A 20,365-nucleotide genomic window follows, 5' to 3' on the forward strand; every position below is an offset into this window, starting at 1 on the left:
CTTCCCATCAGGGTAGGTGTGTAAGCTGATTTTCTGGGGTGCTGGAGATGGGAGCTCAGAGGCCAAACATTGGCAATACTGTGATCCTAAAGTTGATTAAGATGAACTTTTGTTCAGCCAGTTTACCAAATGTCTCCTTGGTGCAGATACCAAGGGACACAAAATGTCCCAGGGCATGTTAGGTTTCCTGACTCCCAGCAGGCCCTGAGATCCTATGCCAGCAGTTCCAGAGGATGGGTCAGGCACTGCCAGTGTCTGGACCCAACTGCCCAGCTCACCTACCATGAAGTCCATGACTGAATGCGGGAACGCTATGTTTCTACCAGCTGGCCATGGCCCGCCAGGGGCACAGGCTTACCTAGCCCAGCTATCCCAGGACCTGACAGCAGGGTAAGGCGCCACCAGCAGGAAGTGGTTTATAGGCTGTCCCCATTTCCTGTCCTGCCAAAAACCTTTGAGCAAGTCTTTTCCCCTCTTAGGCTGTGGTTTTCTTTGCCCCGAGCACCCTCTTACCCCACTAGTGCCTTGTTCTTCCAAGTACAGAAGTGAGGCAGACCTGAGCTTATCAGAGCAGAAAAGACCTTGGAGGCCTCTGTGGGCCCGTTTCTCAGGGGGGTCAGGGGCAGGTACCTGCCTCCCCACCCACTGGTCCAGGCCTGAGCCTCCAGTCTGGGCTCCACCCCCACCCCAGTCTCTCCAGGTTGCGGGTGCCAGCCCAGCAGGGATGATTAGCAGATGAAAAGCTTTGCTTCAGGATGGTGGGGTGACGCCCCTGGGCAGCCTTGGCAGCTGCCCCTGGCTGGAAGCCAGGGGAGCTCCTCTAGGAACAAGGACACAGAGAGCCCATCAGCACGCCCTTCTTCCCATGCCCTGCCCTCGGCCTGGCTCCTGGAATGGCTGAGGAGCTAATGGTCACCCACCAGGGTCCTAATGAGTGAGTCGGGGTTAATGGGTTACCTAGCCTGGTGACACATTCACCAGCCTCCCTAGGCTCTCAAAGTCCAGACACACTGGCCTGGCCTTCAAGGTCTGAGCTCACCCACTTGCTTTGCCAGCTTTGATGCCTCAGGGCTCTGGGAGGGTCTGCAAGACTTGCCGTGAACCCTTTCTGCTTTAGCCATGCCCCCGCTCCACGCCTGGCCTGTGGCCTCAGACGGCTGCCTCTGCCTGGCTGGCTCCCCAGTGCAATCCCAGCACTGCCTGGAGCCCCCCCAACACAGAGACACACACACAATGGTGTCTGCCCCTCCCTCGGAGTCCTGGGCTCCCCCTCCTTCTTGGCTGACAAACTGTCCCTTCACTCTGGCTGGGGGCTCCTTAACAGAAGACTCCCAGTGGGCCAGGGTCAGAGGGGAGCCTGAGTGAATGAATGGGTGATGGACGAGAGCATGCCAGGGTTGGGCAGCAGTGACAGTTCTGGCAGCTGCAGGCCTGTGGGGCACCCATCCCGTCCCGTTGAGCTGGGGCAGGTGGGGGCCTGAGCAGATGGCCCCATCCTCCACCCCAGTCGTCGCTGTGTCCTCCCTCAGCCCACCTGCTCATGATGCCAGAAAGGGGCCAGCTGATGTCTCAGGTCACACAGCTCCAGAGACAGGACCAGGAGCCCATCCTCCTCCCACCTGGGAAGGTTCCTGTGCCTTTAAAGCCTCCCCCCACCCAGGCCAGCAGGGGGAGGGAGGGGAGGAGCTGAGCACTGAGGACTCAGCTCTGTGCTGGAGCTCTGCCGGAGGAGCAGCCCTGCAGCCAGGTGAGCAGGGCCAGGACGGGGGTCTGGTGGTGCCCCAGTGCTGTGTGACCCCGAAGTACAGCTTACCCTCTCTGAGCTGCTGGACATCGCAGAAGTGGGGAGCTCAGGCTTGGGGCCTCCCAGAGGTATCTGGAGGCCTGGGTTCCAACCCAAGCTCTGTTAAAAGTCCCTCTTCCACTGTGAGCCTCAGTTTAGGCACCTGCATAAAGAGAGTGAGCTGCCCTTCGGGGTGATGGGGCCAGGGCTTGTGTGGACGGATCCTGCAGAGGGGTCGCACAGAGTGGCAGGGCTCAGGCCCTGGGTCTGGGCTGGGAGCCTCTGCTTCTTGTCCCGTAAGTGAGTTTGAGGCTGCCTGACCAGGCTTTCTGGCTGACTCTGCCACAGGTGGGGGTGCGTGGAGGAGCATGGGGAAGTGGGCTTCTTGAACTGAGAGAGTGGAGGGCAGAATGGAGAAACCAAGGCTCAGAAGGGCTGGGCGGCCTAGGGTGTGGGGCGTTGCTGGAGGGAAGCTCTGGAATGGAGCCAAGCTGAGAGGGAGCTGAGGTGTGATATCCACACCTGCCCCTCTCCTGTGCTGGTGTGGGGGCAGGGCAGGGCCCATGGTGCAAGGGGCTATTGTACAACTCCAGGGGGCGCCCACCAGCTCATGGTCATCTCAGGCTTAGGTAGCTATTTCAACAATTTTCCTGCAGAGAGTGATATCAAATCTTGGGGAAGGAGCTTTTCTCAAATTCTCAATCCTATCCCACCAGGGTGAGCAGCCAACAAGACAGCTTCCAGCTTTGAGCCTGGGTCGCCATCAGCTTCCTGCCCAGAGCCGTGTTCTCACACCCAGGGGACAGGACGCCTCGCAGGCTGTGGTAAGGAAGGCCGGGGGGGCAGGTCTGTGCCGACCTTCAGGTCTCTGGCCTCGGCCAGGTAGCTGCTACCTAAGCCTGGTTTTCCTGCCTATGAACGGGTTTGGGAATGTGCCCAGGTCTCACCCCTTGGCACTGGGGTTGGAAGATTAACTGAGAAACCCCAGGCTGTCTGCTCTCACTCTTCCTCACACTCTCCTCTTGGGAACTTGCTCACTCAGCCTAGATTCCTCACTGGTGTGTGTGAGTGTATTGGGAGGGGGTGGTGCTGATGGCAGAATCAGTACATCTGGGTGAGTGAGGTTTGCTTATTTCCTGGGGATAGGGAGCTCACCACCTCTCGTGCGTAGGACAGGAGCGGTGGGATCTGGAGGAGACCTCCAGCCCAGGACCACTGCCCCCAGGCACCCTCTCTGCATGTGGGGGTGGAGTCAGACTGGGACAGAATGTGATACACTTGAATGTAGGTGAGGGCTTTCTTTGTTCTGTACTTCATGCCTCTGTTGACAGGGCCTTTGGCCTTTGAGACACCTTGCCTTCCCACCTGACACCCCTCCCTGGAGCCTGTCCTCTGGGCCCTACGACAGGTCCTCCAACTTGCCCCAGACCAGGGTTTTCCTTGGGGTCACCTGTGGGGTCTGGGTCTTCCTCTGCCCGCTCAGACCTTCTTCCTACCTTCCTGCTGCTGCTGATACTTCCGTGTCTCACACCATCGCCAGTGGGGAGAAAACTACTGCTCAGGCTAGGGACAAAGCCCTGCGGCTCTCCACGGCAGACCCCTCCCAGCTGACTGCCCTGCAGTGCAGCCAAATCCCCTGATATTCCTGGCTGATGTCCAGCCCTCAGGGACAGGCCTTGAGCCTTGGTCTCTGGCTCCCACCTTATCCATCTTCTCAGTCACCCTGGTCCACAGGGGAGGGGGTGGACATCCAGGGGAAGAGGTGTCATGGCACCCCCATCCAGGGCCATCCTGGTTGAGGATTTCATGGAAGTACATTGGATGGGTTCCATGCCGCACCGACTCAAGGGCAGTGGGTGAGAGGACAAGGCCTGCTCTGGCCGTGTGACCCAGGGCAGGCAGCAGTATCTAGCGGGCCTCAGTGTTTCCTCCTGGCTATCACACAGAGTGGCCTTGCAGGGTTGTTGTGGACCACAGATGGGGGCTGTGGGTGTTCCGGGCAGCAGAGACACAGTGAGCCGGGGAGCGGGGGAGGGAGGAATGACTCAGGAAGTGGCTGATCCTTGTGCTTGGCTGATGAAGGCCAAGGAGGGTGGGGACAGTGACCAAGTTCCCCTGGGCCTGGTCTGCAGCCACTCCTGACTCTGGACCTCCTTGGTGTGCTGGCCAGGGACATGCGGCAACTTGGAGCAGGTATGGGGTTGCTGGGTCTGCCCTGGTGGGTCATGTGACCTTGGGCCCTGCCTTTCCAAGCTATTCAGGTGGTTCTTTGGGCCTGGGGCACTAACATCCCTGCGTAGGTGGTGGAACCTTCTGGATGCGAGGCTCCAGGCCGTGCTCCAGAGAGAGGTACCCTTGCCGGTCCATTGGAGGGTGTGGTGAGCCTCTCAGGTCCAGGTTCTGGTCTGGGGCTGGTGCACAGCCCCAGGAAGCATTTCTGGGACACCATGTCTGGCCCTAGACTTCAGACACTGAACAAAGACAGGGCGAGCCAGTGGGGGACCCACCCTGGGGGTCCCTGAGGGCCTTGCCCATGGACAACTGCCCTCTGGAGGGAACCGAGTCTGGGAGGAGGTCCCCTGCCTCTCTCACCGCACCTCTCCTTCCCCACTGGGGCCACACCCTTTGCTGCTGCCACCACCAAGGGGTCCAAGGGTCACTGCTGACAACACCTCCCACCTGCAGGGCCCTCCCACGGCTGCATTAACTTTAGTTACCTGGTGATGGACCAAGTCCCCGTGCCTCCTTGAAGTGACGTGACATGATGCAGGTTCTGGCTGTCCTCCCTACCAGGCTAGATCTCTCTCTTTGAGGACCCCCAACTCTGACACCATCAGCTACCCCCTGGGAAGCTAGGTGCCCCTCTGGGACTAGGTGAGCCTGAACTCCTCCGGCCTTTCTGCTCTTTCCCGCCCCTGCTCCTCCTGGGAGGGGCCCACCCAGATCCCATCCCAGCTCTGAGGCCCCCTGAGGAGCTCGGCAGGGGCTGCAGGCCTGGCTCTAGGCGGTTGCGAGACTTTCCCAGGCAGGCACTTCTGCTTCTTCCTCCCCAGTGGTGCCCCGCCCAGAGCCGGCTTCTGAGGAGTGGGGCTGTCTTGGGCCCCGCCCCCCGCTGCCCCCAGGCCTCAGGTAAGCCCACCAGGGTCAGGAGGAGCAGGGTCGTGGTTGGAGGCCAGGCATGGACTCTGTTGCCTCGGTTTCCTCTCCTGACACCGATTCGGGTGAGAGCCATTGTTTTAGCGAGCCTGAGAAAAGCGTGTGGGGGAGGGGATGTGGAAGCAGAGTCTCCAGCAGGGTGTCTTCCGCTCCGTGGGGCTGGGCCAGACCTCCCCGCTGCCCTGCCTAGGGGGAGGGGACTGTCTGCGCAGCCCCGACCCCTCCCTCCCCGCTGCGCTGCCACAACCTTCGCTGCCGCCACCTTTGGTGTGGGGGGGGGGCATTTGGGCCCTCGGTGGAAGAATAGACACGCACTTGGGGGGGTGATGTGGACCTCCAGAGGTCCTGGTTGGTTCACCCCTGGGGCCTGAGAGGAGAGAGCAGAGCCCTGTGTGGGGAGGGTCTCAACTGATGGTCCCAAGCTCTGGAGAAATGAGGCTATGTCCCAAGTGGTCCAGCGTAGCCTCACCCAGCAGACGCGTGGGAGCTGTGCCTGTACCAGGGAGGGGGGCATCCGTCCCTGTGCTGCCCCACCTGCCCTGTCACGTGTGATGGGAAAGTTCTAGGTCTGGAACAAACGCTGCAGGTTGCTGGCCAGCTGCTGAGCTCCCACAGGCCTCCCAGCACAGCCGCCTCCCTTGGAACCCTCCACCCTGACCCAGCCTCCCTGCCAGCCCCAGGGTACACCCTGAGGGCAGTCAGGCCTTGTGGAGGGTGGAGGACGGAGTGCACGGACTGTCCTCGGGGCAGTGGGGGGCCAGGGAAAGGCCTGGCTGACCCTTTGGCACACTGGCTGCTTGTCTGAGAGCAGGTGATGCTGTGAAGGCCGAGAGGGAGTGCAGGGAGGGGCTGCAGGAGTCCAGCCGGAAAGGGTGGTGCCTTGGTTTGGTCAAAGAGGTCAAGGTGGCAGGGAGGGCTGGCTTGGACCTTGCCTAGGGTGTGGTGTGGTTGTCTGCTGTGTGACTGACTGTCCCCTGAGCCAAGGGAGGAGAAAGTCATTCTGTGCTGGGAGTGGGGCTCCATTCCCAAACCATCTCTGCGAGACCCTGTCTGGCTCTGGAGTTCACACCCCCCCTAATAGGGATGTGAGCCAGAGGGTCCCAGCGGGGCTCTGGGACAGATATTCATCCTTTGGAGGGAAGTGAGTCTGGGAGGGGGGGATACCTCCCTCTGTCACCTCTCTTTCTCCGCTGGGGTCACACCCCTTGCCTGCTGCCCTTGCCTCCAGGACCCCAAGGGTCAGTGCTGTCCCTCTCCGCACAGCTGGGCAGGAAGTCAACAGGAAGCAAGAGGCTGACCAACTCCTCTATGCTGCGCGCTGGCCCCCAGGCACCCCCAGAAGAACTGACGCTCCCCACTTTCCAACCCACTTCATCTTCACAATACTTCCCAGCGGGCCCCTGTCATTCCCCTGGGCAGATGGGCAGGTGGTCAGGCACCTGTCCCATGCAGGTGTGATGGGGCAGACTAGCCCCAGAGCCTGTGCGCTCCAGCCCCTCAGCTGGTCACATGAGGCTCTGTGCAAGCCCCCCTCACCATCTTGCCTGGGAGAAATGCAAGGGGAATTCACACCAGCCTGGGAGTGGCTGGCAGCCTCCTCCTGACTCCGGAGTTCTTGGAGGCCGAGATATCCCAGGCTGCTCCCTGGGGCATTGGCCCCACCAGCTTCTCTGTTTTCAGGAGGACCAGGAGACTGAGTGGTACAGGAGTCTCCCTGGAGCAGGTTCTGTGGCCACAGGCTCCTGCAGAGTGTGAAGGAGACCCCACATATTTCTCCAGCTGTTTCAGCCCAAACTGTCTTCTGTGGCCACCTCTCCAGGGGCTCGTGGCTTGCACTCCCTGAGGAAGGTAGGCTCCTGTCCTGCAGAGGCTGGTCTGATGATTTCAGGATGAGTGTGGGTGTCCCCTTTGAAGGTGTGCTGGAAGCTGAACCCCACACTCTGAGGCAGAGGCAGATCATTCTGGGGCCCAGGAACGGTGCCAGGAAGGAATCAGGCTGGGCCTGTCCCTCCTGGAGTAACCTTCTTGGAAGTGGAGGGCTCTGCTGCTATGAGGAGACAGACAAGGCCCTGCCGAATGAAATCTGGGGGTTCCCAGGAGGGGTCCCTGACAAGATGGGGTCGTGAGGACAAGCAGGAGGATTTGGGCAGGGGCAGAGATGGGGCCAGGAGCTTCTGGCAGAGGGAGTGACCTGAACAAATGTGGGGGGCTGGGTGCATGTTCTGGGGGCTGGAAGGAAATGCAGGGGTTTATTTCTGAGGCTGGGCTTTGGGCCGTGCTCGTGGGGCAGGGCTCAGGATGTGCCTGACCTTCTCCCCTGCCCCACAGAGCCATGAAGAAGCGGTACCTGCTGCTGGCCCTGGCGGCCGTGGCCCTAGTGCTCCTCATCCTTGGCCTCTGCCTCTGGCTACCTTCGAACTCCAAGCCACACAACCATGTGTACCCCAGGGCAGCTGTGGCCACGGATGCCCTGCGCTGCTCAGAGATTGGGAGGTGAGTGGGGCCGACACTGGGGACACACAGGCCCTGGAGCACAGCCTTTGGGGACACAGTTTCCCCACTGGTAAATGGGGTGCCTGGATGAGGGGTGTTTGGTGTGCATGGAGCTGCCTACTCTGCCCTGGGACCTTCTCAGCGGCCTCTGGTCGGGGGAGAAGGGGACACTGAGAGCAGAGTGTGAGTCTCCCAGAGTTGAGCTGGGCCCTTTTCTCAGTTCAAGGGTGTCTATCTTTTCAGATAAACTCTGCTGTATCATGCTATTTTTCAGACCCCTATCTTGCATATACAGAGATCAGTTCTCACTTAAAAACTTAAGAGTTCCCGTTGTGCTTCAGCAGAAACGAACTTGACTAGTATCCGGGAGGACTTGGGTTTCATCCCTGGCCTTGATTAGTGGGTTAGGGATCTGGCATGGCTGTGGCTGTGGCAGAGGCTGGCAGCTACAGCTCTGATTCGACCCCTAGCCCAAGAACTTCCATATGCTGCAGCCTTGGCCTTAAAAAAGAAACTCAGAGGTATTCCCTGGTAGCAGATTAAGGAGCAGTGTCACTGCTGTGGCTCGGGTCACTGTTGTGGTGCAGACCGTGGCCCAGGAACTTTTGCATGAAAAGAAATTCTCCATTTATTTTCCACTTATGAAAGTCATGTACATCTGTTTGCTTGAAGAGGAGGAACATTTAAGCCCATTAGTTTTAGAATTAGAATCAAATTTAGAATCAACTTTAGAATCAAAAACCATGGGCTCCCCTCCATCCCGCCTTGAGCAGGTGGCCAGACAGTGGGGAGGTGGGTGGCGGGGTGCACCTCTTGGAGGGTGGGGAGGCCGCAGGCTCTGACCCCCCACCCCCGCCACATGCTGCTGGCAGGGACACACTGCGGGACGGCGGTTCGGCTGTAGATGCTGCCATCGCGGCCCTGCTGTGCGTGGGGCTCATGAACGCCCACAGCATGGGCATCGGGGGTGGCCTGTTCCTTACCATCTACAACAGCACCACGCGTGAGTGCCTGCCTGGGCGGGAGGTGCATGGTGGGGCTGCCTGCCTCGGGCTGCACTTGGGCTGGGCAGGCACAGCTGGGTGGCTCCTGGGATCGCACGGGTGAGGGTTTGCTGTTGGGTCCAGTCTGTCCACCTGCTTCTCCTTCCAGGAAAGGCTGAAATCATCAATGCCCGAGAGGTGGCCCCTCGGCTGGCCTCTGCCAGCATGTTCAACAGCTCGGAGCAGTCGGAGGAAGGTGAAGTGCAGGCTTGATGTGGGTGCAGGCCTGGGAGGAGCTGCTGGGAAGACATAAGCATCCCCCCACACCCTCCATCTGGGGTTGAAAGAGGCTCTGGCCCCTCAACACTCTCCATAATGAATGGTCAAGCCTGTCATCACAGAGGATAAAGATACGGAGCTTCTGCTCTTTCTGCACAGCCTCCTCCAGGGCCACCCTGTGTCAGTGCACGGAGAGAATGATTGCTAGTCAAACAGCCTGCACCTCCCCTGGATCTGGGTCCAGCCCTCTGTTCAGCCCTTTTCACTGACGAGCCACCTGAATATGTCCTGTCGGGGGAGCGTGATGTGGATTCTCATTTTACTGGGGATGCTGAGGCCCAGAGAGGTCATGCAAACTGACTAAGGTCACACAACTGGATGGTGGTGATAAAGCTGAGATTGAACCCAAGCTGTCTAAACCCTGGGTTTCTAACAGCCATCTAAGCATTCATTCATTTGTCTGTTTCTTTGTGGGGACAGTTCTCTAGAGTACAAGGCAGAGTCTCTTTTTTTCTAAGCTATCCTTAAGCCAAGAGGAGACCCCTCAACTCCCCAGGGGCAGAGGGGAACGAGTGGCCACCAGGGGCGACATCGCAGGGACCCCAGCGAGGTCCTTGCAGGATGAGGTTGAAGGAGAGGAAGGGGGCGGATCCCCTCCTGCAGGCTCTGCCCTGGGCGGGGCCCTGCGAGTAGCTGCTCTGGAATCCTCTCCAGCATACAGAGGATTTATATCTTTCCTTGTCGGAAAACTCACAGTGGGTAGAAATGAAGTCATTCAGAGGGTGAGATTACTGGAGAATTTACAGACTTAGCATCTCTGGATGCTTGGAATGCATGTATTTAACTAGGGCTTGTGGGGTACCTCCTGCAGCGTCAAGGGCTATTCCCTGAGCCAAGTAGAAGCAAAAGTAACAGGTGAATCCAACATTCCAGGTGGAGCTGGTTGAGAAAACACAGTGTGCAGGGTATGCACGTGCTGCCCGAAAGACAGAGGTGGGAAGGGCTGGAGGCCCTGTGGGTTCACCAGGTGCTCTGCTCAGGGCATGTGAGCGAAAACCCAGATGCTGGGTGGGATGGCCGAGGGGGTGGGTTTCTGGGGGAAGAGCAAGTGGGGATCGGGGAAGAGGAGGCACAGCGTCAGGCGGAATGGCCCAGGTGGAGGTAGTAGAAGCCCCGGCCTCTTCTGAGTGTCTGGGTGACGTAGAGCTGTCCTCCCCGAGTCCTGGGGGGATTTCATCTGACAGGACCCCTGGGGCCACTGTGAAAGGGGAGGAGCAGCTTGCCTGCCTGCCAGGTGACCCTTCGGGAGGTCCTGGTGATGCCAGGAGAGGTGAGGGTGGGGGTGGGGCTGGTGCCTGGCACACTTTGAGGGCGGAGCTGTGGACTTGCTGATGGGCTGGGTGTGCCTGGCACCTAGGAGGCTCAGGTCTTCACCTGGAAGAACAGGGTGGTACTTAGAGAGACCTGCAAGGCTGCAGGGCAGTGGGTTTGCGTGGCCATCAGGAGTCAGGTTCCAGGTGTGTTAAGTGTGAGGTGCCGTGAAGTGGGCAGGTTCATCCTCAGCTCTGGCCAGTGGGGGAGCAGACCGAGAGTAAACTGGGGAGCTATCAGCAGGTAATGGACCCTGCAGCCTGTGGGAGAGGGCACTGAGAGTGGGGACCCAGGAGAGAGTGATGGGCTAGGTGAGGCGTGGTTGAGAAGGCAGTGTGGGGGTCACTGGTGACCTTGGTGAGAGGGTGGCATGAGAGCCTGATTGGCCCGAGGTCAGGGCAGCCCTTACTTAGGGGTGGGCAGGCGCTGTGTGCTGGTGTCAGACCTGAGATGTGCAGATGTTGCAACAACCCAGCTCCTAGAAACTCGTGCCCAACTTCAGTGTGGGAGAGTTCTAGAGCTAAGCAGCCAAGCCTGGGATTGGCCGATGTAACCCCGTTATCTCAGGGGTGAAGGCAGGAGGCTGAACCTTTCTGTGTAAGTGTCCAGCTTTAAGGAGTGGTGGGGGCAGTGCGGCATAGTGGGGAGCCAGGGTCCAGGGGTCTGTTTCCAGTGGAATCATGGCTCCTCAATGGACAGCAGGAAGACAAACCTCTTTATGGTCAGATGGGGACGTTGAGGCCAGAAGGGGGACAGGGAGGGTTTAGGCTCAGGTGCCACCTGTGACAAGGGGAGAGAGGAAGGGGGCCCCTTGCCTTGAGGGGGGTCCTGGGCTTGCACAGGGACTTTGGCAGGTTCCGTGGAACCCTGGAGCCTTCTGAGCTGAGAGGCTATATGGCCCGGGAGGCTCAGACTTAGAGGTGGTATGGGTCTGGCTTCCTTATACTCTCACTGTGCCACCAGGAGCTGGGCACAGGATTTCAGACATGGTGGCACCCTTAGAGACAGACATCTAGCCCTGGGACCACAGGACCCAGTGTGCGTGCTACTCTCTGTCCCTCCTGGGCCCTTGCGAGATGTCCCTTGTCCAGCCACACTCTCACCGAGATGTGACCTCAAAAGTCCATTTCCTTTCTGAGCCTCACCTGTTCCCCTGTGTGGAGCCACCAACTGTGTCCCTCTCCTTCCACAGGAGGACTGTCAGTGGCGGTTCCTGGAGAGATCCGTGGCTATGAGCTGGCGCACCAACGGCATGGGCGGCTGCCCTGGGCTCGCCTCTTCCAGCCCAGCATTGAGCTGGCCAGCCAGGGCTTCCCTGTGGGAAAGGGCTTGGCGGCAGCCCTGGAGAGAAGCCAGGACGCCATCAAGCGACACCCTGCGCTGTGGTTTGTCTGTGGTCCCTGCCGGGGAGGGGCGGGGCATGAGTGGGTGGCAGTGCTGTTAGGAATCTGCGCTGATAAAGGGATGAGGTCCAGGAGATCAAAGCTTTGCCCATTCTGACCCTGGGGTGGGGCGGCCCCAGCTCGTGTGCCTTCTCTTCCCCTGAGTGGGTGGCTGGCTGGCTGGCTGGGCCCACCCCACCTGACCCCCTCACGGGAGCTCCCTCTGCCCCAGCGAGGTGTTCTGCCGGAATGGAAATGTGCTGCGAGAGGGGGACCTGGTGACCATGCCTCGGCTGGCCAAAACCTATGAGACACTGGCTGTCGAGGGCGCCCAGGCTTTCTACAATGGGAGCCTCACCGCCCAGATTGTCAAGGACATCCAGGAAGCTGGTGAGCCTGGGGCCGGGCACTCTGCAGCCAGAACATGAGCCTGGGTTCCTTGGGTCCCGCCTGGCCTGGGCACTGGGCCCTCAGATAGTCCCTGGCAGGGGAGGGGCACAGATGGTGTCTGCAGTTGGTGACAGTCCATGTGGATCCACAGCTCCTGCTTAGGTCAAACAAAGCTCAGAGAGGTCCTGCAGTCCAAGAGAGACAGCCCCAGGGAGGCCAGTGCAGGTGCAGGCAGGAGTCAGAGTTGGGGAAAGTGCAGACGCAGGAGGACATCCTAGAGGAGGTGGCGCCTGAGCTATTGAGGTTGGTCTTTGTAAGCAGAGAACAATCTAAGGCCCTGGGTGTGGGGGGTGTTAATTCTCCAGGGGGATGAGGGTGGGCATGGTGAGAGAGAGAGGTGGGAGGGGCGGCACACAGGGTCTTGCAGACAGGTTCCGATGTGTTCTAGAGCCCCAGGCTGCCTCTTCCTCTGGAGTCGGGGTTCTTATCAGTGTGTGCTGAGGAGGGTGACTAGCACATTGACCTTTACTGCTGACGCCTGAGATTAGCCCATAAATACTTTACTTCCCTGGGGAGTCACTTCCCTGGGGAGTTAGAGCCTCTCTCCACCCACTCTTTAGTCATTGCGGAGTAGGGGGGTATGGAGCACATAATTCCCACATAGAGAAGATCCAGGGCCACCAAGGAGGACTGGGAGGCCTGTGGGTAGACAGCGCAGGCCTGGGCCTGGTCATGGGGAGGTGGCCCGACGCAGGGGTGGGGGCAAGGGTGGATGGGACTCCCAGCTTTATGGCTCCCCGGTGGTGTATCCCATCCCCATGGCACCCCTTGAGCAGCTGTCCTGGGGCAGGGGGCATTGTGACGGCTGAGGACCTCAACAACTACCGTGCAGAGCTGATTGAGCAGCCGCTCCGCATCAGCCTCGGGGACGCCCAGCTCTATGCGCCCAATGCCCCGCTCAGCGGGCCGGTGTTGGCCCTCATCCTCAACATCCTCAAAGGTGAGCGCCCTCCGCAGCCCTGCAGAGCAGTGATCTGGGTGTGGCTGCTCTTCAAGGTCTCTGTGCCACAATGTTGGCCAGAGTTCACTGCTGAGTGGCCTGGTCCAGAGGGCACATCTGGGAAACCTCAGTTGTCATCCGAGAGCATGTGGACCAGAAGCCCTGTGGCTGGACCTGTGAGGCCCATGGCTTCCTTCTAGCCATCAGTGCTTCCAAAGCAGCTGCTGCTGTTGGGGATTAAAAGGTCCCCATCTCAAGGTAGCCAAGTGGCCCAGGGAGGGGTCAACCACACCCCCAGGGCACTCAGCTGTCTGGTCAAGCTGGGACATCCAGGGCCACCAACCTGCCTGGCTCTGTCAATCAGGGTACAACTTCTCCCGGGCAAGTGTGGAGACACCAGAGCAGAAAGGCCTGACCTACCACCGCATTGTGGAGGCCTTCCGCTTCGCCTACGCCAAGAGGACCCTGCTTGGGGACCCTAAGTTTGTCAATGTGACCGAGGTAAAGGGCAGGGGCTGGCCTGCAACGGGCAGGGGATCTGCCATGAAGTTGCCAGGAGGGCTCCTGGGGGCCACACCCACCTCACTCGTGCTTTATGTGTCTAATTCCCCCCCTGACATTGGCCTCAGGCATACTGTAGACTGGGACGGACTGGTGACCCCGAGCCCTGACCTCTGTCCAACGGAGCTCCCAGTGTGAGATGCGCTGGGGGAGACAGACTGTCTCCTGTGCCTGCCTCTACTGCCCTCCAGCCTGGGGGCCTTTGCACACGCTGAGTGCTTGGCCAGAAAGGCTCTCGAGTGGTCAGTGCTGAGCTGAGGAACACACAGGGCCTCACAGCTCTCGAGGGCATGCAGACAGTGGGATCAGGGGAGAGGACCAGCCTTCAGGTGGGCAGAGGCCCTGGCCACCTGCTCCCTGGTCACACCTGGGAGCTAGTTTCCCAGACGTCCAGCCAGGCTTCACCCCATCCCACCCACTCACTCACCAGGTGCCTCAGCCCCCACCTCAATGCCCGTCACATCCCTCATTACCTGCCTGGCTCCCCACTGCCAGGTGGACCCACAGATCCCCCACACCTACCTGTGACCTCCCGCAGCTGCCAGGAGGCCACTCTGCCCTCCTGGATCTCTTCTCTTTCCTGGGGAGTATTTTGCACCCACAGCTCCCCCCGGCCTCCAGCGACCAGGTACCTCCAGATGGCAGAAGCCACTGCATCATGGGGCCCCACCCTCCCTGCTTCTGCTCTGCCTCTTGGGTTCCCAGGCTGCCCTCTCTGCTGGGTCATTCCATCCTGGCTCCAGAGCCCTCCAGCTGCCACCCCAACCCTCTGCTCCCCCTTGGAGCAACCTTGGCTGGCTCCCCACTCTGGGGAGCCTTCTCCACCATGCCCTGCCCTTCCTCACTGCCAGATCCTGAGTCCAGCCTCAGCTTTCCCTTAGGGTCACTCTCCGTGGCATCTCACACCATTCCCCAGCTCCTCCTTCCCTCATCTTGTTATTTTATTTTATTTTATTTTTTGTCTTTTTGCTATTTCTTTGGGCTGCTCCTGCGGCATATGGAAGGTTCCCAGGCTAGGGGTTGAATCGGAGCTGTAGCCACCGGCCTACGCCAGAGCCACAGCAACGTGGGATCCGAGCCGCGTCTGCAACCTACACCACAGCTCACGGCAACGCCGGATCGTTAACCCACTGAGCAAGGGCAGGGACCGAACCCGCAACCTCATGGTTCCTAGTTGGATTCGTTAACCACTGCGCCATGATGGGAACTCCAGTGCTTGATCAATCTTGATAAGGGTTTTTTGTTGTTGTTGTTGTTTTTTATTTTAGTTGTTGTTGTTGTTGCTATTTCTTGGGCCGCTCCCGCAGCATATTGAGGTTCCCAGGCTAGGGGTCCAATCGGAGCTGTAGCCACCGGCCTACGCCAGAGCCACAGCAACGCGGGATCCGAGCCGCGTCTGCAACCTACACCACAGCTCACGGCAACGCCGGATCATTAACCCACTGAGCAAGGGCAGGGACCAAACCCTCAACCTCATGGTTCCTAGTCGGATTCGTTAACCACTGCGCCACGACGGGAACTCCTCATCTTGTTATTTTGCAAAGTTGTGGACATTCTGGCAAGTTCCCTCCTCTCTCTCTGTTTCCATCCCTCTCTCCTGGGTCTCCCTGTTTTTTTCTGAGTCAGTGGACAGTGTGCACAGAGATTCCACTTCCTGTCGTACTTCCTGAAGAAGAACAAGGACTTCTATTTAAGACGTGACCTGTTAGCTGCCTGGGTCAGCCTTTCCCCCAGGGTCCCATCCATGGCTTTTATGTCCAGGGCCCATCAAGGTCACACCTGCAGGTGCTGTTCCAGCTGTCCCCTGGGGCTGCCTTGTTGACTTTAAGGCTCAGGGCAGTTACCTTGCAGGAGGTCCCACTTCCTGGATTTGACTTTCTGCTTCACAATAGATTCAGGCTGAGTGTTTTCTCCTTGGATTAAGCAGTTAGTCCGGAGGTGTTGCTGGAACCTTATGGAGGCATTTCCTCTGCTTGGCCTCTGGGGCCCTTCCTCGCTGCTCCCTCCATCCTCCCCACCCCATCTGCCCATCCAGGCTGGTGGTTTTAAGCTGACATCCCCATTTTATCCTTCAGCTCAGCCTTGCCTGTGAAAACACCAGGTGTGGCCCATTATGCACCCAAGACAGGCTCTTCAGGGTCAGACAAGCTTGTGTCAAAAATCAAGCTCCCAACTGTCCCCAGACCTGCCCCTTCTTCTGGGTTCACCTCCCCAGTTAGCAACCACTCTGCACTGAAGACTTGGCCCTTTCTCAATGTTTCTTTCCCACCTGGTGAGCCACCATCATCTCTCACCTGGTTGATGACCATAGCCCCACCAGTTAGCCACTTGGGTTCCACCCCCACACGGCTACCAGAGGAGTAACACCCATCAGCTTCTCACTCCTCTGCCCCAAGCGCAGGTGACTCAGAGAAAAGCCGAAGTCCTTATGGGGCCCATAAGGACCTATGGGAATAGCCCCTGCTGGCATCTTCAACCTCCTCTCTCCTAATCCCAGTCACTGTCTGCCTGTCCCTCACAGGAATGCCTCAGGGCCTTTGCATATCCACTCTGGCCTTATGTGAGGTGCCTCTTCACATGTCACCTCCTCCACGAAGCCCCCCTTGACAACTCCACCCTCACCCTGTCCCGCTCCACCCCTTCACCTGGCTTGTTCTTCCCAGCACATCCCTGTCTGCCTTTGTCTTCCCTGCCAGGAGGGTGGGGACCTGCATGTCTGCTCCCTGCTAATCCCCCAGTGCTGGGCACAAAGTCCCAAGCTGTGAATGAATGAATGATTGAATGCAGTGAGAGTGGGGGCTGAGAGGATGGATTCAGATTTGCTGGATTGCAACGAGACAGGCTGGAGACGGTGGTCAAACGGTCCACTTGAGGCTTAGGGCACAGGAGGGTTGTGGTCAGAGCCATGTCGGAGCTTCCTGAGAGCGGCTCGCACAAGCCTGTGCCCCCTCCCCGCCTCCCCCACCTCCTCAGGCCGGCTCTGGGGTCTCGGCAGGTGGTCCGCAACATGAGCTCCGAGTTCTTTGCTGCCCAGCTTCGGGCCCGGATCTCCGATACCACCACTCACCCGGACTCCTACTATGAGCCTGAGTTCTACACACCGGATGACGCGGGCACCGCCCACCTATCTGTGGTCTCGGAGGATGGCAGCGCCGTGTCGGCCACCAGCACCATCAACCTCTAGTAGGGGCTGCTGGGTGGCCTGGGTGGGCCGGGGGCTGCCCGTGTGTCCCAGAAAGGCGGGGGGGTGGCTCCACGGTGGCAGAGTACTTGACCCCGCCTCCCCATGGGAGCATGTTGGAGTCTTGGTGGGTATGTGGTGTGGGAGGGGCCAGGCAAAGCAGGCACAGCTGGTGACCAGCCAGTCGGTAGCTTTGGTTCCAAGGTGCGATCCCGGATAAGTGGAATCCTGTTCAACGATGAGATGGACGACTTCAGCTCCCCCAACATCACCAACCAGTTCGGGGTGCGCCCTTCACCAGCCAACTTCATCACACCAGGTGTGGGTGGGGGGCTTGTGTGGGGAAGGGGCTGGTATCCCTTGCAGCAGCTGACCAGCACCTCTGTCCCTTCCCTCTTGCCCCCACCACTGCAGGAAAACAGCCACTCTCATCCATGTGCCCCGTGATCATCGTGGGTGAGGACGGCCAGGTCCGCATGGTGGTGGGTGCCTCGGGGGGCACACAGATCACCACATCCACCGCGCTGGTATGTGCCACCCTCCTGTGCCCCAGCTCCCTGCCCTCTGGGCCATGCTGACCCCATGCCCACACCCCCAGGCCATCATCCACAGCCTGTGGTTTGGCTACGATGTGAAGCGGGCAGTGGAGGAACCCCGGTTGCACAACCAGCTTTTGCCCAACACGACGACGCTGGAGAAGGGCATTGACCAGGTGCAGCAGAGGGCAGGGGACCTGAGTCACAGCAAGGGCCCCCCGCTGGGAATCCTGTGCATCAGGCATATACGATGGCTAGTATCCTCAGGGCAGGTGACCCTCATGCCTGCTGCGGGGTTACAATGAGGGCTAGGCCACCTGCCCCCTATGAGACTAATAGGCCCAGCTGCCCCCAACTTGCTTCCTGGCTGCTCAGTGGAAAGGGGCACTACCTGGGTCTGCAGAGCACATGCCCTCATGGGCATGGTCTCCCTCCTCCTCCCTCTCCCAGGCAGTGGCTGCAGCCCTGAAGACACGGCACCACTACATCCAGGACGCGTCCACCTTCATTGGTGTGGTACAGGCCATTGTCCGCACACCCAGCGGCTGGGCGGCTGCCTCAGACTCCAGGAAGGGTGGGGAGCCTGCAGGCTACTGAGTGCTCAGGCAGTCAAGGGGGTCTGGCAGCCTGGAGATAAGTGAGCGGCAAAGCAGTGCAATAAATGGGGGCTGCAGTGCCCAGCTCTGGGCAGTCTTGCTGGCTGACTTCCAATTCCCTGGGCCTCAGCATCCTGTGTGAAGTGGAGTCACCTGGTGGGGAAGGATGGCTAGATGGGATTTGTTGGTCTTTACACCTTGGGCCCTGGATCCAGCCTCAGCATTTTCACGGTAGCTGGGTGAATGGGTGGGATGGGAGTTAGGAGTGTAGGGGGTGGGTAGGGGCCCAGGGTGGGTCATGCTCAGCTCTGTTCTTGCTCACCCTGCGCCCCTGGAAGGGCCAGGCCACCCCTTCCCTGGGCTGGGAGCGGCACTTCCCAGTATTGGCCACTGGGGGGCGTGCAGCCCCGGCGTTTCCTCCGCGGATGCTGGGAACCCCGCCACCCCCAGGGGGTGTCTGGCCTCACCCTAATCAGAACACACAAGGCGAAGCTAAGGTCTGAGAGAGTGGGATTGGGCAAGAGGCTGGAGCAAAACATGTTGGTCAGAGCCAGGCCCAGGGGGCTTTCCAAGCAGAAACCCAAAGTGAAACCCAAGCCGTGATCCATTCCAGAAGGAGGTCCTGTTCTCAGGGATCAGAGAATTGGAAGTGGTCCCCAGACCCCCAAGGGTCAGGGCTTGGACTGGAGCCCTGAGGAGGGCGGGTCTGGGGAGAAACAGGGAGACACAGGCCCAGCGTCCTCCACCAGGACCAGCCCCTCCCGCCCTTCCTCAGTGCCTCCTAACTCATCCTTTACACACAGTTTTAACACCAGAGGTGAGATGCTGTGAAAGGCTGGTGGAGGCAGGCAGAGGTGAGGGGGGCCCAGTCTGACAGCCACTGTCCCCTGCCCAGTGAGCACCAGTGGGGGCCCCTGAGGGCAGGGGCATGGGGCTAGTGGAGGCCAGGTCTGGGGTCTCCTTCACAAGGCAGGAAATCCTGGTGCTTTCAAGGTGCTCACAGGGGAAGGCGTGCTGGCCTGCAGAATCCCCACTAGGTCTGGGCCCTAAGCTCTGGGATCCTCAGGGGATGGGAGGCTGGGTGGGGTGGGGTGGGAGGAGGTTGGCAAGTCTCTCCTCAGCCCTCATTTACATCCCAGAGGAAAGGTGTTGGCCCCTTTGCAAGGAGAAGACAGGCCTGAGGGGCAGGCCTTGCTTCCATTGGAAGTGGGGGCTGGCATGCAAGCAGGGTGCACCCCAGTTTCCTGGGTGCCATGGGGCTCAGCCGAGGCTGCCCTGGGATTTGGCTTCCCCACTCCAGCCCCTCACCTCCTGAACAACACCAGGGCCCTTCCTGGCTGGACCTCCTGGGCCACATTTCTAGCCAATCCTGGCCAGCCCAGCACAATGCCTGTTCCTTCCCTGGGCCTTTGGTCCAGCAGGTCCCTGCACCCTGGCCTCTGCCTGACCAGGAGGCTTGGGAGGTGGGGGGGATGTCCAACCCTGACCCTGCCTGCCCCCTGTCCCAGCAGCTGGGCTGTCCTCAGCCCAGGAATGTATTTTGGTTCCTGGTTGAGCAATGTCAGTGCGGTTTGGGGGTCGGGTGGGGGTGGCAGGAGGTGCCCACCGCCTTCCCCATCCCGCAAGGCAGTCTCCTGTCCCAGTAGACTCTGCAGCTCAGGGGCCTGGTGGACTATGTGGCTATGTGGTCACATCCCCTCCCTGTGCCTCAGTTTCTCTGCTGTGCCAGGTGAAGAGGCCTGGGAGGACAATGCTTAACAGTGGGTTGGGGTCCAGCCCCCATCCCCTGCACCCTGTGCTCTGCTGAGGCCAGAAGGGGTCCCTCAGCTGGCCCCACTTCCCTGGCCACCTTCCAGCTGGGCACCCTGAGAGCAGGGCAGGCCCAGGCCAGTGTCACCAGGAGAGAAGACTCTGTCAGCTCAAGAAGAGGGAAGCAGACAGATGGACAGAGATGCAGGTAGAAGGGAGGCCCACTCCCTGAGGCCCAATGGCATTTCTAGGACAGCAGCCCCCAGCAGGGGACAGTCTGGTGGGCACTGGCTGCCAAGGGCTGGACTCAGGCCCTGTCTGCATTCTGCACACAGAAATCTTGGAGTCCTGGGCAATCCGTGCTCCAGTGGAAGCCAAGCCCCCTCCTGGTCACCCTTGGTGCCCCCACCCCCTGGGCCGAGCTTGGGTTGAGCTGGGACTTGACCTCGGGTCCTGTGTGACATTGCCTTGGGTCCCCTCTCCTGCTGCCTCTGAACCCCTTCAGCCCCAGCGACCTCTGCCTCTGGGGATGCTGAGGTGAGCTGTGCTGGATGGGGCCACGTGAAGAGGAGAGTCGGTGATCCATCCTGGCCCCCAGCCCCTCTGAGTCTGATTTCGGGAAGCCTGGGCAGGCTTGCCTTCTGCTGTGCTGGCTCTGCTGGGAAGGGAGCAGCCTTGGGGGCCCTGGGAGCCCTGCACCCCAGCTCCCTAGGGACAGTGGGCACCAAACCATTGCACACACAGGGCGGGGTAGCCCTGAGCATTGGCGGCTGACGGGTGGGGCGTCTGAACCAACGCTTTCATGGGCAGGCAGTGGGAATGGCAGTGAGGGGGTTAACAGCAGCCGCTGACTCCTCTCTGGAAGGAAAAACTCCCCATAACCGCCCTGCTGCCTGGCTTTCCGC

General features: G+C 59.8%; 1 protein-coding gene across 1 annotated transcript; it reads left to right on the forward strand.

The window, feature by feature from the left end:
• Positions 1 to 1,673: 1,673 nt before the first annotated feature.
• GGT1 (gamma-glutamyltransferase 1) lies at positions 1,674 to 17,835 on the forward strand. The gene is made up of 15 exons (XM_047761433.1): positions 1,674 to 1,747; positions 2,500 to 2,607; positions 6,620 to 6,787; positions 7,268 to 7,432; positions 8,305 to 8,435; positions 8,585 to 8,671; positions 11,258 to 11,450; positions 11,680 to 11,837; positions 12,688 to 12,837; positions 13,202 to 13,338; positions 16,394 to 16,581; positions 16,771 to 16,898; positions 16,994 to 17,106; positions 17,178 to 17,291; positions 17,566 to 17,835. The coding sequence occupies exons 4-15, from the start codon at positions 7,272 to 7,274 to the stop codon at positions 17,710 to 17,712; spliced, it is 1,707 nt and encodes a 568-aa protein (XP_047617389.1). The 5' UTR covers positions 1,674 to 1,747; positions 2,500 to 2,607; positions 6,620 to 6,787; positions 7,268 to 7,271; the 3' UTR covers positions 17,713 to 17,835.
• The last annotated feature ends 2,530 nt before the right edge of the window (positions 17,836 to 20,365 follow it).

This window comes from Phacochoerus africanus, chromosome 15 (genome assembly GCF_016906955.1).
Source record: "Phacochoerus africanus isolate WHEZ1 chromosome 15, ROS_Pafr_v1, whole genome shotgun sequence".
In the NCBI taxonomy this organism is placed as follows: Eukaryota; Metazoa; Chordata; class Mammalia; order Artiodactyla; family Suidae; genus Phacochoerus; species Phacochoerus africanus.

Excerpts from the sequence above, each read along its gene's own strand:
- GGT1 (XM_047761433.1), top strand. The coding sequence starts at position 7,272 with ATGAAGAAGCGGTACCTGCTGCTGGCCCTGGCGGCCGTGGCCCTAGTG. Across the intron at positions 12,838-13,201 it reads CATCCTCAACATCCTCAAAG|GGTACAACTTCTCCCGGGCA; the intron begins GTGAGCGCCCTC and ends TCTGTCAATCAG. Across the intron at positions 16,582-16,770 it reads ACCAGCACCATCAACCTCTA|CTTTGGTTCCAAGGTGCGAT; the intron begins GTAGGGGCTGCT and ends GCCAGTCGGTAG.